General features: G+C 55.0%; 2 protein-coding genes across 3 annotated transcripts; one reads left to right on the forward strand and one right to left on the reverse strand.

The window, feature by feature from the left end:
• Nucleotides 1-2,918: 2,918 nt before the first annotated feature.
• On the reverse strand, nucleotides 2,919-7,628 carry LHFPL5 (LHFPL tetraspan subfamily member 5). Of its 2 annotated transcripts, none has more exons than XM_068173232.1 (4): nucleotides 7,121-7,628; nucleotides 4,250-4,486; nucleotides 3,476-3,508; nucleotides 2,919-3,219 (listed from the first exon to the last, which is right to left on the reverse strand). In XM_068173232.1, the coding sequence occupies exons 1-3, from the start codon at nucleotides 7,530-7,532 to the stop codon at nucleotides 3,492-3,494; spliced, it is 666 nt and encodes a 221-aa protein (XP_068029333.1). In that variant the 5' UTR covers nucleotides 7,533-7,628; the 3' UTR covers nucleotides 2,919-3,219; nucleotides 3,476-3,491. The 2 variants fall into 2 exon arrangements, with proteins under 2 accessions (XP_068029333.1, XP_068029332.1); XM_068173231.1 differs by having other exon boundaries at nucleotides 4,250-4,513; nucleotides 7,121-7,539.
• A 1,594-nt stretch (nucleotides 7,629-9,222) lies between these two features.
• CLPS (colipase) lies at nucleotides 9,223-10,380 on the forward strand. The gene is made up of 3 exons (XM_068173233.1): nucleotides 9,223-9,502; nucleotides 9,986-10,108; nucleotides 10,187-10,380. The coding sequence occupies exons 1-3, from the start codon at nucleotides 9,350-9,352 to the stop codon at nucleotides 10,322-10,324; spliced, it is 414 nt and encodes a 137-aa protein (XP_068029334.1). The 5' UTR covers nucleotides 9,223-9,349; the 3' UTR covers nucleotides 10,325-10,380.
• The last annotated feature ends 3,422 nt before the right edge of the window (nucleotides 10,381-13,802 follow it).

Consider the following 13,802-nt stretch of genomic DNA (forward strand, 5'->3'; position numbering starts at 1 on the left):
GAGATTTTTCCTCAGTCTCCTCACTGTTAAGCACCGTGTGTGACAGATGTGAGCTCACCCGTGCTCGGATATCTCCCTTAGCTAAATTCCAACTCTCCTTTCTTCCCGTGAAGATCTCACTGACTCAGGAGTCAATTTTCCCACTGTTGATCCAGTAGCTACTGATGGGGTGAGAAGTAACAGTTGGCATCAAGGTGGTGCCAGATCCTTGGTAGAGCAAAGACCTTGAAACCCTCCATCACTCTCTAGGTGTCTACTGTATTCTTTGCTTTCCAGTCAGAAATGTTTATTTAGTTCTAGCTGCTTTTGAAAGAGCTTTTTAAACCTAGGTTTTAGTATGCTCTATTTCTTCCTGTCCATTTACTTTTTCTCCTTCCCTGTGCCCTTGATAGTCAGAATAGTTTCTGGATTTGGTGATGTTTTCTACTTCAACACCTGTGACTAAGAGGTGACAAGCAAAATAAGCAAAAGCTGGAACTGACTCAACGCACAACCCTCAGCAAACAGATGGGTGCACCCTCAGCCTGCAGAGAGAGCCTTATTGCAGGCAACTCTTAACATTATAGTGAGCCATACGTTTTTGGGGTTTTTTATCCCTTACTGGCACTTTTTTGCCTTGCTTGAGGTGGTATTCCTGAGAGATTGGCTTTCACTGATGCAGTCTGCTCTGACTTCTCGTTTTTGACCGTTCACTTTTTTTCCCCAAGGGAAGGGTTGCAGTGCCTGTATCACAGCCATGCTGCAGCCCTGGACTTTGAAAATCAACACTTGAAATTCCAGTGTAAGGATTTCTTTTAATTTGCTTCAGGTGCAGGCCTTCAGAAATAACTTCCCAGGATGGGACTGCCTTTTATTTTCTGGGCCATTAGCACAGGAAGAGAGCTAGCAGAAGTGGAAGAGAAGTGACTTTTCCACATAGATACTGGATTAGAAGCTGTTTCTAGAGTTACCCCAAGTAAGAAATGTTCTATGGGGTTTCTATGTAAACTTCTCAGAGGGGGTTTGGATATAATGGGTTAAATGGATTAATTTTAATTAAAAGATAAATGACTGTGGCATTTGATAGTTCTGTTTGATGGCTTCTTCTAGACTTGCCCATCCTGTTACAGATTCAGTGCATCCCACTCTTCTCTAAGCAAGATTTGGCAGCATTGAGACTTCAGAGTCACTTCCTTGCTCTGGACCAAATGGGCCTTTGGGTTTGTGGTGGCTTGCAGAGGATAGAGATTTTTGGAGACCATGCAGATGCTAAGACCATTTCCATTGCCAAAGCTGCCAGGACCACTGTTACGTGTCACTTCTGTGTGTGTGTTTGGGAATTGTGGTTCGTAAGGGTCATTCACTCACAAACCAGGTCATTTCATCCACTTGAACAGAGTTTCTCCAGTTCAATTTAATCCACTTGAACAGAGTTTCTCCAGTTCAGAGCCTGATTTGGCTTATTTATGCAAATCATGCTGCATGTTCCTTTAGTGGTTCTCTATGCATATAATAAAAAAAAAAGGCAGGTAACATACCAAAAATGTTTTAAACTGAGTTAACCTTTTGTTGTTTTTTTTTCTCCTTTCATCTGGCATTTCCCAGTTGTGGGGTCACTTCTGTATCTGCTACAGGAGGACTGCAGACAGTACTGGTTTCCAACTGACTGTGAAGATAACATTGGCAGGGCAAACAATTCCTGTGGTCTTGAAAGCTCACCCAGTCCTGCCTACTTGAGACTGGCTGATGAAGGAACATTTCCCACGGGGGGTCTGCACTCTTTGACTGTTGAGAGCTCCTTCCCATCCTCCCTTCCCTTCCTTCTCCCAGCCCTGACTGGAGGGGCTTTTTTTGACCATGATAGCCAAGGCTAGAGCCAGCTTGTGAGTTGAAGCCCTGCAGAAGCTGTCATGATTCAGTCTTGTACCGTCTGCTCGTTCACTTGGGGTCTGTTCCATTTCCAAATTGCTGTGACATGCTCACACTAAAGGATTTGTACTTGCTGTGTCAGTCTAAAACCTGAAGGAAAATACATTTTTATTCTTTCTACTTGGGTGCTTTGTCTTTTCTTTTTTTTTTTTCCTTTGTGAAAGCCCTGCAATAAACAGATTATTTAATAACTGAGCCCTAGTCTTCATACATTCCCCTTGTAATTCTGTACTGAGTCAGGGGCTCAGGGATGGAATTTGCTTCACTAGTGAAGACTCAGCTTTGATTTCCAGAATGAGATAGGTAAAGATTTTGTTGTTGGTGTTGTGATCTATTTAAAAAGGGGAGAAGAGTAAAAAATAGGACAACTCTGCTGGAATTTTTCCATTCTAAAATACATTTTTCTTCAAGTATGTCATATCTCTGCTGTCTTATCTAGCCAAAAGTCTCAATAAAACCTTCCCACTTTTTTAGAGGGAAGCATGAAACTGGAAGGAACTGAGTGCTGCAGGAGCCAGCAATTTACAGCGAGTAGACATGAAAATTATAATGCAGGCTGATTTGGGGTTTTGACCAGGTAATAGCTGCTCTGTCTCCTGCAGAAACTGGCTGTGCCAAGGGCTGCCATGGGTGGGTGTTGGATGGGATGGGAGATGATGGCTTAATCAGATTAATTGGGTGGTGCAGGGAGTTGATGCTGACTGGCACCATCTGCTGTGCTCTGCAGGTGCTGTCCCAGGCCTGCTGCAGCCCAGCACGTTGCTTTCTGGTTTTGCTGTTTGGGTTGGTTTTTTGTTTTTTTTTTTCCCCAAGGAAAGTGCCCTTTTCCAGAGGCTGCGTTTGGTGATTGTTGCCCAGAGCAGGAAACTCACGGATTCATGGCTCAGCTGGGAATTGGCATGTCATGGTATTTTTCCAGTAAAAGGGCGACCTGGAATATGGCAGAGGGTTTCCTCTGCTCTCAGGAGATGAGCACAAAACCCAAAACACTGATATTTTGGTGGTGGTTGTTTTGTTTGTTTTTTTTTTTAATTCATAAATAATTGCCTTGAAAGAAGGTGTACAAACCCCCCAAAAAGCAGCAAATTGCCGTCCTTGCCCTCTTGTCCCTCTTGCTGATGGCCTCAGACAAACTCTCATGTCCATTTTGGGCTCTTCCCACCAAATAAGCTCCACAAGAGCTGTGAGCCAAGAGCAGCCCCATGGGTGAAGAACACAGCTGTAGAAAATCCACAGAATTTGGTAAGTTTAAGCTTCCTAGAAGAGTCACTTCAAAGAAAAGGGCTGATGGAAGAAGAGCTCTGGATGTCCCTGGGAACAGAAAGAGGAAGGCAGCTGTTGGGAAATGTAGTAGGACTTCAAATTTTATGTTTTTATTTTGCACTTGGCAAGGGTTTGTGCTTTCCCAGTTTTGGGAGGCAAAGCAAAGACTGTTTCTTCTTTAGCCACAAATAAAACCAATGTGACTCCAGCACCAAAATCAGGTATCAATCCTTTGGCAATCAGGATGCAACAGTGACATCATGGATGCTGGGAATATTAAAAATCTGTGTGGGTTATCACTTACGTGGTGATCAGCTCTGTCAGTCATTTCCCTCTTCTGTAAAACAAAAAGAGAATTGCAGAGTTAGTGTGTAAACCTGAAAGGATGAGTGTGTTTTGCAGGTTTGTTTTCAAAAAGGAAGACATTTAAAACAAGATGAGGAGAAAGCCTCAGAGGCCTGGGAAATGTAATCTGGGTGAATTTGGGCTCCTGCCTTGTTCTCCATCAATTTTCTGCCTGCTGCTGGCTCTCCATCCCTACAGAGCAGTGTGTGACTGTGGCAGGGATGAGGCCACCCACCATCCACCCAAGCAACAGCAGTGACCTTGGTGCCTTAAGTTTTAGCTTTCATATTCTCCAGGTTCTGTACTGCATTGGTATTTAACTGTGAACTTCATATAAAGTGTTAGCAGGTTCTCCTCACAGTTCAGTCACACAAAACAAACCTTTTCCAGCCCCAGAACCAAGGACACCGCTGCAGCTTCAGCCCCAAAAAGTGCAAACAACAGGGGATGGAGGAGAGCAGACTGGGAGGATGGGACTGCCCAACCTGGAGCTGGAATTGGACAACGAACCCCAGTGTGGAAATGGACCAGAACCCATAAAAGTGTCAAAACTCGTGACACGCTGTCCATTTTGGGTGGAGCCACGGCCAGGCTCTTGCACTGCCCGAGGTGCATCCTTTGAAGGCCTTTTAATAAATCTGCTTTATTCCTTTAACTCTGTCTGCCTCTGTTCTGGGCAGCCTCTCCAGGCCTCACCCCGTGGGTGAATCGAGCGCACTCCCACCACACCCACCTTTATTCTCCACTTTGAAATCCGAGGGGAGGAGGTTGTCCTGCCGGTTGCCCAGCACGAAGGCCAGGAAGGAGAGGATGAGGGCGTCCAGGATGCCGATGATGCACAGGATGTAGGCCCAGCGCACGGTGCAGGCGCCCAGCGTGTATTTGTCCGTTTTGTCCCCACACATTCGCTTCACCTCGCTCGAGTCCCAGCCGTCGGGGTAGATCAGGCAGCCGATCATCAGCCCTGTAGCTGCAGGGACAGGGGGACACTGAGCTCCTGAGCTGATGATGATGCCTAAGATTTTTAGCTTTTTATGTTTTACATAAATTCATATTTGTAGATTGCTGTAGCTTCTAGTATTTGTTCTATCTTTCTTTCCTACCTTTAGGAACAATAAGCTAACCTTATAAATACATTCCTAAATATTGTTTAGTCTTATTCCAAGAAGAGAACCAAGTTCAAGGATGTTCTGTTTTCCAACCAGAATCTGGACTAGACATAACAGAAGTGGGGCAAAAGAAACCTCTGGACTGCTTCCAGAGGGTCAGGACCCCAGGAATAATTACCTAACCAACTAACCTTTTGATTGGACAGTGTATGATAAGTGCACTAATCTCCTAACCTTATAAAAATTGTAGAATTACTATACCACATATATTTTTCACCATGTTGTTCACCTGAAACCTTTCAACTGAAGGTTTGCTTTTATATTCACCCCAGTTGGAAAGATGTATTCTGTTTTCCAGGCATCAATACTGAAGTGCAGAGAGCAGCTGGAGGAGCAAACGTCATGCTGCAAACACATCAGGTACTACAGACTGGTCCCTTAAAGGCGCTGGGGTTGCTCATGCCCGTGGGCTCTGCTCTGCTGCACAGGCAGGGAGGAGCAGGATCTGCTGTGCTGCCTTCCCACGAGCCCAGGGCGTGCAGCACCAGCATCTCCTGTCGCAGCGTTGCCCAGGCAACGTCTCTGCTCCCTCTGCACAGAGCCCTGGCCGTGTCACGCCAAGGAAATGTCTTCTCCAAACAAAACTGGAATGGGTTTAGTCTGCACGAGAGGGAGACCCTGGCCTAGCGCCTCGTAGCTGATTCCAGCTTAGGGTTTGCTAAGGTAGAGCTGCTGTCAGCAGCAGCTTTGTGGGCAGATTAATTCTGCTTGTTCAGCTGTGGTGGTTCCAGCAGCAGCTCCTCCTGTGACTGCTCTCAGAGCTCACACACACCTTGGGAGCTGCTCCAGCCTGGCCACGGCATCCCCAGCACCTCACCTTTGCCACGGCAGCTGCACCATTCCCAGTGCCAGCAGGTTGCTGAAGGGCAACTCATGCCCCAAAATCTCAGAAGTGCCTTTTTCCCCAACTCGGAGAAATTGTATTTACTGGACAAGATCAATGACCAGGCTTGGGATGAGTTAATACACGAGGTTTTGGGACAGGATTAACAAAAGCCCTTCACCTGCTCCACTCTTATGTTGGAAGTAACTGGTGCAGATATGAGGCAGTCCCTGACTCCTCTCACACAAGAAACAACCCCGTGGTGGACAAGCAGATGTTTGTCCCTGCCCCTCATGGACATCTGCAGCCTCCCTAAATGCACCTTGTCCCACACCTGTGCCCCTTCTCTGCCACCAGGTGCTCAGTAAACCAGAACCCCTTCTGGAAAAGTGGCCTTGTCCTTTGCCAATGTTTTCTTTTCCCTTGGCTTGGGGACAGGCCAGCAGCAAGGTGAGCAGGCAGCTTCCTTGGTCTGCAGAGAGGATTTCTCTTCATGGAAAAGCAGTTGGTTAACTGCATACAGAATAAATCTTCCCTGTAACTTCCCTGTAACTAACAGAGAAATGGGGAAAGTGGGAAAGAAATAATTTTTGTGAAATTGTGCCCTGGTTCAGAGCAAAGGCCAGGAAATGGATCCTCTCTTAGCCTGCCCACTTTTTAAAAGAATTCCTAAACTGCAGCAGTACCTGTCCATTTGGCCAGAACTGCCTGTGACAATTTTCTCTTCCCCCATTCAGAGCAACAACAAAAACCATAAAAACCCCAACTACCACAGCAAAGCCTGTCTCTGCTCCTGCTCCCCAGGAGGCTGAGCTGCCCCAAGCTTCTTATCTAAATCTTTGCTTGAGCTCGATTCTTTAGCTGGGAACTGAAGAAACCCCGCTGCCCCTCCCGCGGGTGTCAGCGGGGCTGCGGCCCCGGCTCACATGAATGATTCAGGAGCAGCAAAGCGCTGGCTTGGCTTTCAGCTGAGGCTCCGAGCAAACGCAGGAGCTGGGTTACCAGATGTCTCAAGTGCCTTGGGGGAGAGATGGGGAAGGCTGGAGAGCCGCGGGGACGGGCAGCAAAGTGAGAAAATGCGAGTGATGGTACCGAACCAGTCAGCCAGTCCCCTCCCCGTGTTTCATCCTCCCCGTGCGTTATTCCCCGAGCTCAGGGAGTTACTACAAAGGGCCAGCAAACGTCATCGCCGTCTCCCTGCTTCATTCCTGCGGGATGCCAAACACGGGAGAGCGCTCTGTGCCCTGGGGGTTTTCGGTGCTCTCGACCTGAAGCCTCCCTGCGGCTGAGCAGGAGCAGTGGCGCTGGGAGAAGCGGCCCCAGGTTAAGTTTTGGCAGCCACAAGGTTTGGGGCCACAAGATTTGGCAGCAGCACCGGGGAAGCATCACCCGACATGCGGCGAGTCCGCTGTGTCTCAACTGCTCTGGACGGAGTTTTTTACTAAAAACTCCCCACTGGTAACCAGTAACGGGGAGCAAATGGCATGGAGGTGACACTGGGGTCTCCTAACTGGCCAAACCCCCATCCCCAGCAGAATCGAGGGCAGAAAGGGAAAAGGCTCGGCCCATGGCAGCGCCCCCGCTCCCCGCGCATCTCCCCAGCCCCGCTCACCCGCTGCCAGCTGCATCCAGGCACAGACTTTGTACACCGTGGCTGCGTTGCAGAAGAAGAAGAGGCTGAAGCAGAGGATGGTGCCGATGATGAGGAAGGTGGAGATGCCTACGAAGAACATGGCAGTTTTGAAGGCACTGGAGGGGATGGTGCCGAAGTCCAGGGGGCTGCCCTTGCAGATGAGCTCACCGGTGAGCGCGTTGCCGATGCAGTAGGAGAAGAGGCCGAAGTAGCCGGCCTGCGGCGTGTCGATGCTGTCGCCGATCCAGTAGGGCTGGATGAAGGTCACCACCATCAGGATGGAGAAGCAAAGCGTGAAGAGGGCCCAGAGCACCCCCATGGCCCGCGCATTCCGCACATAGTTGGTGTGGTAGATCCGGGCCGCCTCCTGCGCCGGCAGCAGCTTGGACATGGCGGGGGCAGCGGTCCGGGCAGCGCTCCGGCCCCGCTCCGGCCCCGCTCCGGCCCCGCTCCGGCCCCGGCCCCGGGGCGCCCGCTCCGGCCCCGCCCGGCGGCAGCGGGGGCGGCGGGAGGCTCCGGCACGGCGGGACCGCCCCGGGGGGCGGCGGCGAGACCTCCTCCCACCCCCGCCCAGCCGGGGGGGACTCGGGAGGAGCCGGAGCGACCCCGCTCCCGCAGCCGGGGCGGGCGCGGCAGGAGGCGGGCGGCGCCTTTCGGGATGCGATCCCGGGATGCTCCCTGAACGACCCCGGGGATGTGCCCTGCGTGCCTGGGATGCTCTCTCGGGATGCGCCCTTCGCCTCCTTCGTGTGCCCTAAGATGCACCCTGGGATAACCCAAATATCCCCGGTGTGCACCCCATGGTCTGTGCTGGGGTGCCCCCTGTGCGCCTGGGCTGTGCTCCGGGGTGCTCCCGTGCCCTGCAATGCGCTCGGGGGGGCACTCTGTGCCCCGCTGTGCCCCCAGTAACGCCCTGGGCTGTGCCCTGCACACCTGGGATGTGTGTGAGGATGGGCCTGGGCTGCACCGTGCACCCCTGGGTGTGTCCCAGCATGTGCCACATGCCCTGGGATGCATCTTGGGATGAGACCCTGGATTTGTCTTGACTCCCAGCATGTGCCCCAGAATGTGCCAGGGCTTGTGCCATGACCCCCAGGATGTCACCGGGCTCTGCTGTGTGCCCTGTGATGTGTCCCAAATGCTGTGTGCCCTTGGCTGCTCCCCTCGGCCCTCCCAGCCCGTGTCACCAGGGTCTTCCTACACTGGTAGGGAGCACAAAGGCTGCTGCATCACTGCGGTGGGGGCTGCAGGCAGGGAGGGCACATCCCCACAGCTCCACTGCAGAAAGGGAGATGGCTCATCCTGCTAGCAGGACACACCGGGGTGTCAGCCAGCACCTGGGCAAGGCCAGGTCTCTGCCCAGGCCCCATGTCCTGCTGCCAGAGGAGCATGGGCAGCCCCAGAGGGCTGCAGGCACTTGTAGCCACCTTGGCTCCTCTCTCCAGGAGCCACATCTGCCCTGCATCCTGAGTGACCACACAGGTTCAGCTCCTGTCGTGGGGACCGGTGCCACATGACAGTGTGACAGTCACCCTGCAGCCAGTGCCAGCCTCAGCATCACTCCTGTGGCTGTCAAAGGCCGGGGCTATGTGGCCATTAATCATGTCCAAGAACAGCCAAGCCACTGTGGGCATGAAAAGCTGTGCCGTTCCCGTTCCCAGGGTTGTTTTCCTTTCATCAGCCCCACCCCCCCAAGCACTAAAACACAGAGCAAATATTTGGCAGGGCGGGCTGAAGTGCTGGCCCTTGGGCTGGGGACCTTGATGGGCTCTGGATCCTTGCAGGGGGCTGTGCTATCTTGCACAATATGAACTTTCTCCAGCAGGTTTCTTGGTGTCCATGATTCCATTTGAGAGATGGGGGATCTGGTGGCTTTCCCATGGAGCAGAGCTCCTGCCATGGCAACCAGCCCTCACTGTGCCCATGAAGCATCAGCAGCACCCAGCAAGGAGGGCATTCCAGAGCGCTCCAGCTCCACAGCCCACTGTGGGAAGCAGAGGAGGAAGAAGAAACACAGAAGTGCCATTATTTTGTGTTCCCTCTGGCCAAAGGAGCTACTAAGGGCAGGTTGACATGGCCAGAGGGGACAGTCACCTGGGAACAGGACCTGGTAGCCCTGGCTGCCCAGGCATCACTGGGTCCGTGCTGCAGTGCAGCAGTGCCCCAGTGCCACGAGCTGAGGTGTGATAGGAGCAGCCACGTCAGCTGATGGAGACAGGGGCTATAAAACACCTGCTGGCCCCGTGGCAGAGCCACATCAAGCCCACCATGGCCAACGTGCTGCCTGCCTGCCTGCTGGCCCTGCTGCTCCTGGCCCCAGCCCTGCTGGCGCAGCACGAGCGAGGGCTCATCTTCAACCTGGTAAGGGGAGGCCAGCCCTGTGCTTGGCACAGGATGCTCCCACTGCTGCAAGGGACATGCACGGAGGGCTGGAGGTGGCTGCTGAGTTTTCTGGTGTTGTGAGGGAACTTGGAGCCTGGGAAATCAGCTCTATAAAGGGATAGGGAACACAGAAAATGATCAGACAAGCTCTCAGCTGCTTGAGCCAGCCAGGACCCCCACCCTGGATGGTTCACAGGGCCTGGGGAGGAGAAATGCTTTTCCTGTGGTGTCTCAGCCCTCCTGTGAGTCCTGAAAAATACACTTTGGGGGGTGGTATTTTGGGCCAGACTGAGGAAATGCTGCAGAGTGGGAGGTTGGGGCATGGGGGCAGTGGTGCTAAGCCTCAGCTGAGAGGCAGAGCTGGTGTTCAACACCCACACAAACCCCATGGGCTCACAGCTAGGGTGAGATTAAAGGGGAACAAAGAGGGACCCGGTGCTCAGGCCCTGCCTTGTGCTGCAGGATAATGGGGAGCTGTGCCTGCAGAGTGCCCAGTGCAAGAGCAGCTGCTGCCACCGGGTCAACGGCCTCAGCCTGGCCCGATGTGCTCCGAAGGCAGCCGAGTCCCAGGAGTGCTCTCCAAAGGTAGGTGCTTCCCTGCTCCCAGGGCTGGGGAGGGATGGGGCATGTGCCCCACACTGCACTGAGTCCCGTTCCCTGCAGAGCATCTATGGGGTCTACTACAAGTGTCCCTGTGAGAGAGGCTTGACCTGTGACGCCAATAAAACCATCGTGGGCTCCATCACCAACAGCAACTTCGGTGTCTGCAAGGACCCCCGGGACTCCTACAGCCAGTGGTGAAGAAAGAGCCTCCCTGTGCCCCTCTATGCTGCCCCTGCCACCCTGTATTTCCCCCTCTCCAGGCATTCCTGGGTCTGGTTGTGGGAGAATTTGAATTAAGACCAGCTTCTGCCAAGCTTCCTGGGGGCATTTTCACTCCAGCCAGGTTCCTGGCCCAGGACAGGGACAGCAGGGCCAGATGCTCCTGGAAGAAGCCACCTGGACATGATGGCTTTACCTGTATGTGTGTGCAATCATACAGCAGTCTGGGCTAGGCCACCAGCAGCCGTGGGCTGAGCTCTGCTCAAGGGGAGTTTTACAAAGGGGGTGCAGGGAAGGGGAAGATGCAGCAGCCCCAGGATCTGAGGGAGCTGCTTGGGTTGTGCTTGCCTTGGTTTATTTCCTGCTGTGGCACAGACGTACCACAGCCAGGTGAGGAAGAGGAGGCATCTGTCTGGCAGAGCTGTGGAAGCAGCGGGAGATGAGGGGATCAGCAGAGAGGGTGTTCTTGGCTTCTCCAATGCAGACTTCACCCCATGTTTTTCTGTCCCTGGGGATCACAAGAACCAGGCACCCACAGCACCACTCCCCACTGCCCCGAGGGCTCTGCACCAGATGGGGAGGCCACAAAGGCTGGGGGCAACCCCTGGCAGCTGAGGAGGTGCTGCAGGAAACTTTCTTTTCAGGACAAGGGTGACTGGCAGCTTGAGGATCTGCACCTGCAGAAACACCAGGGACACAGCTGGGAGGGTGGCACAGCTTGGGGGAGTCCCCATTGTTGAAGGGGAACATGGGGGGCAATACAGGGACCTGCTGGCCCCTGCCAGTCTGGCTCAGAGGGGCTGCTAGAGGAGAAAATTCTGAGCTGGATTTTAGTTTTAAACTTGTGGCGGGTGGTTAAAATCTGGAGGGTCTTGTTCTCATTGTCGTGGTGGTCCTGGCAAGAGGCCACCAGATCAATGTCCTCACTGGGGCAGGATGAGGTGGGGGGTAAGGGGGAGCTGGGGACAGGGACGGGGACAGCAGCCCCTCTCCTGCAGCAGCCAGCCCCGGGCAGAGCGAGGGGAGGGGACACGGGGCGCAGGGTCTCTCCCCGGACTCCTCATCTGTGCGGGGTCCCCAGCCCCACACCCGCAGCTGTTCCACAGCAGCGGGAGCAGCCCGGAGAGGTCCGGGGAGCCCTGCCTGCCCAGGGCCGGCCCCGGCCGGGGCTTTGTGCTCTTGGCAGGGGCAGGATGTGAGCAACGCCCAGCCCGGGCCGCGCCGGGACCGGCAGAGGGCAGCGGCACCGTGCCCACGGCCCGGGGACCCCAGCCCGGCAGAGACCCCCCTGCCCAGGGACAGCGCAGCCTTGGGGGTCCCTGCAATGCCCCCAGCTCTGACACCCCTCGGGTCCTGCAGTGCGGTCCCCCTGGAAGGACGGGCAGTGATGTTTGGGGCTAACCTCTGGTGTGCTGGATGGGGGCTTTGCGGTGTCCCCATTTTTGCGGTGTCCCCACGCTGGCAGAAGGACGGTGGGGGCACCAGAGAGGTGGGAAGGGGGTGGCTGTGCTGAGGTGGGGGTCGCATAAATCCCCCTCCCCTCCCCCCGCCCCATCTCAGCCCTATATTTACTGGTGAAGCCGCAGCTTTGTTTTGGCAGCTCTCGGCTGGTAAATATTGGCTTAAACCGAAAACCAGACGCCTGACTCACGGCGTCTTAACAAACACAGGAAGGGGCCCCTGGCGCGTGTGGGGTGCTGCCAGCCCCGGGGACAGGGGGACCCCAGGGTGGGGGCAGCCTCAGCCGCAAAGCGCGGTGTGAGCAGGGCATCCTTGTGCAGGAGAGCTTTGCTGCAGCGAGCTTCCCTGTGGGGACACGTGGGGGACGGGGGAAGGACGGGTACAAGGACTGGGGTGCCCCTTCCTCCTCCCCTGCCCTGCACGGGGCTCTGTCTCCCTGCTTGGTTAAAAGCAGCAGGGAACACGAGACTGAAGGGACGCTGGGGCCGAGGGCAGCCCAAGACCCTCCCCAGCCTCACCCCCTCAGCAGGATTGTCGCCACTGTGCGAGCCCATCCCCTCCGGGTCGCCCCAGTTCCCAGGGAGGTGTGTGGCACTGCCCCCGGCCCAGTGCCCCCTCGCCCCCCGCCCGCGCCGGCCGCTGTCACCCGAGGGTACAGGATGTTCTCACCCAGCCCAGCTCCCGCTCCCCAGCCTCTCCCCGCCACTCCCCCCCTTCCGCCAGCCCTCGGCCTTCACCTCTCCTCCTCTGCACTGCTTTAACCCTTTTTTTTGTCCCCAAACATCGCCTTTTCCTCTTCTTCTTTTTCTCCTTCTTGATTTCTGTTTAATTTCTGCGCGGATGCACTGAAACTCCCTCTCTGCCCGTTCCAGGGCGTCCCTGCACCCCCAACTTGCTGCAGCTCCGGTGGGGTGCCCACCCAATGCCCAACTTTGCAGACACCCCCAGCAAAGTCACCCCACTCCCAGCCTTGCAAAACACTCCAAGTGTGTGTGTCTGGATGTTTGCTCGTGCAGCCTGGGGGCAGAGAGGCTGCCAGCCCCAGTCCCGGGAGGGGAAGAATGTGTTTTTTGGGGGGGGCTGAGCTGCCCTGGCCCCCATGGGGGAAAGGACAGGCAGCAGCCCTGCAGCCCCAGCTCAGGACAGCGATTTCAGCGGGGGAAGACCCCAGGCACAGCCTAACTAACTGCATGTCCCCACACACCGCACGCCCCAGTCTGCAGCAGCCTGGGGTGACGATGGTGACCCTGCAGCAGGGTCACAGGCGCTCCTGGGCTTTGGGCCGGGGGGCACAGGGGCTGCTGAGGGGCAGTCCTGGGCTGCCTGTGCCTGAGGGGTTGCCCAGAGCCAGCTGGGAGTGCCCAGAGGTGTTTGGGGGTGCACAGAGGCACCTGGGGCTCCCTGCCTGCTGTTGGCTCTGGGGTTTGTTCCCCCCATAAGCCTTTACCCCCGGTGGTGCTCAGGACATGGCAAAGCCGTGGCTGGGGGAGCCTGGGGGGGCAGTGACCCCTCTCAGGGTGTCCCTTGGCCACGGCAGGATCCAGAGGGATGAAACACATCCTTGCAGGGGTGTGGGATGCCCCAGCCAGCACCAGGGATTTGGGGAATCCCGAATCCTCGGGGAGATGCCCCAGTCTGCCCCCACCCCCTCAAGCTGTGCCTGCAGCAGCAAAACCTCTATGGCAGCTCCAAGTCATGGGGCACAATGGGGTGCAGACCCCAGGGATGTGGGGGCCTGATCCTGTGACTTAGGGTTTTCCTAAATCTGGGCCAGGTTTTCACTGTCCCAGGGAGATGACTTTGGGATGAAGCTGGCGAGAAGCCACCCTTCAAGCTCTCTCTGGAAGAAAAGCAACCTTTCTAGCAAAAAGGGAAAAAAAAAATTCATGGAAAGCTCTGGTTTGCCTCTTCTTGCCAAAACCAGTTGTTGATGATTTTTCTCGGCTGCTTTGGCTTTTCCTTTGCCTGTGACAGAGGGAACAATGTCAGACTTGCT

The sequence above is a fragment of the Anomalospiza imberbis genome, chromosome 26 (assembly GCF_031753505.1).
Source record: "Anomalospiza imberbis isolate Cuckoo-Finch-1a 21T00152 chromosome 26, ASM3175350v1, whole genome shotgun sequence".
Classification (NCBI taxonomy): domain Eukaryota; kingdom Metazoa; phylum Chordata; class Aves; order Passeriformes; family Viduidae; genus Anomalospiza; species Anomalospiza imberbis.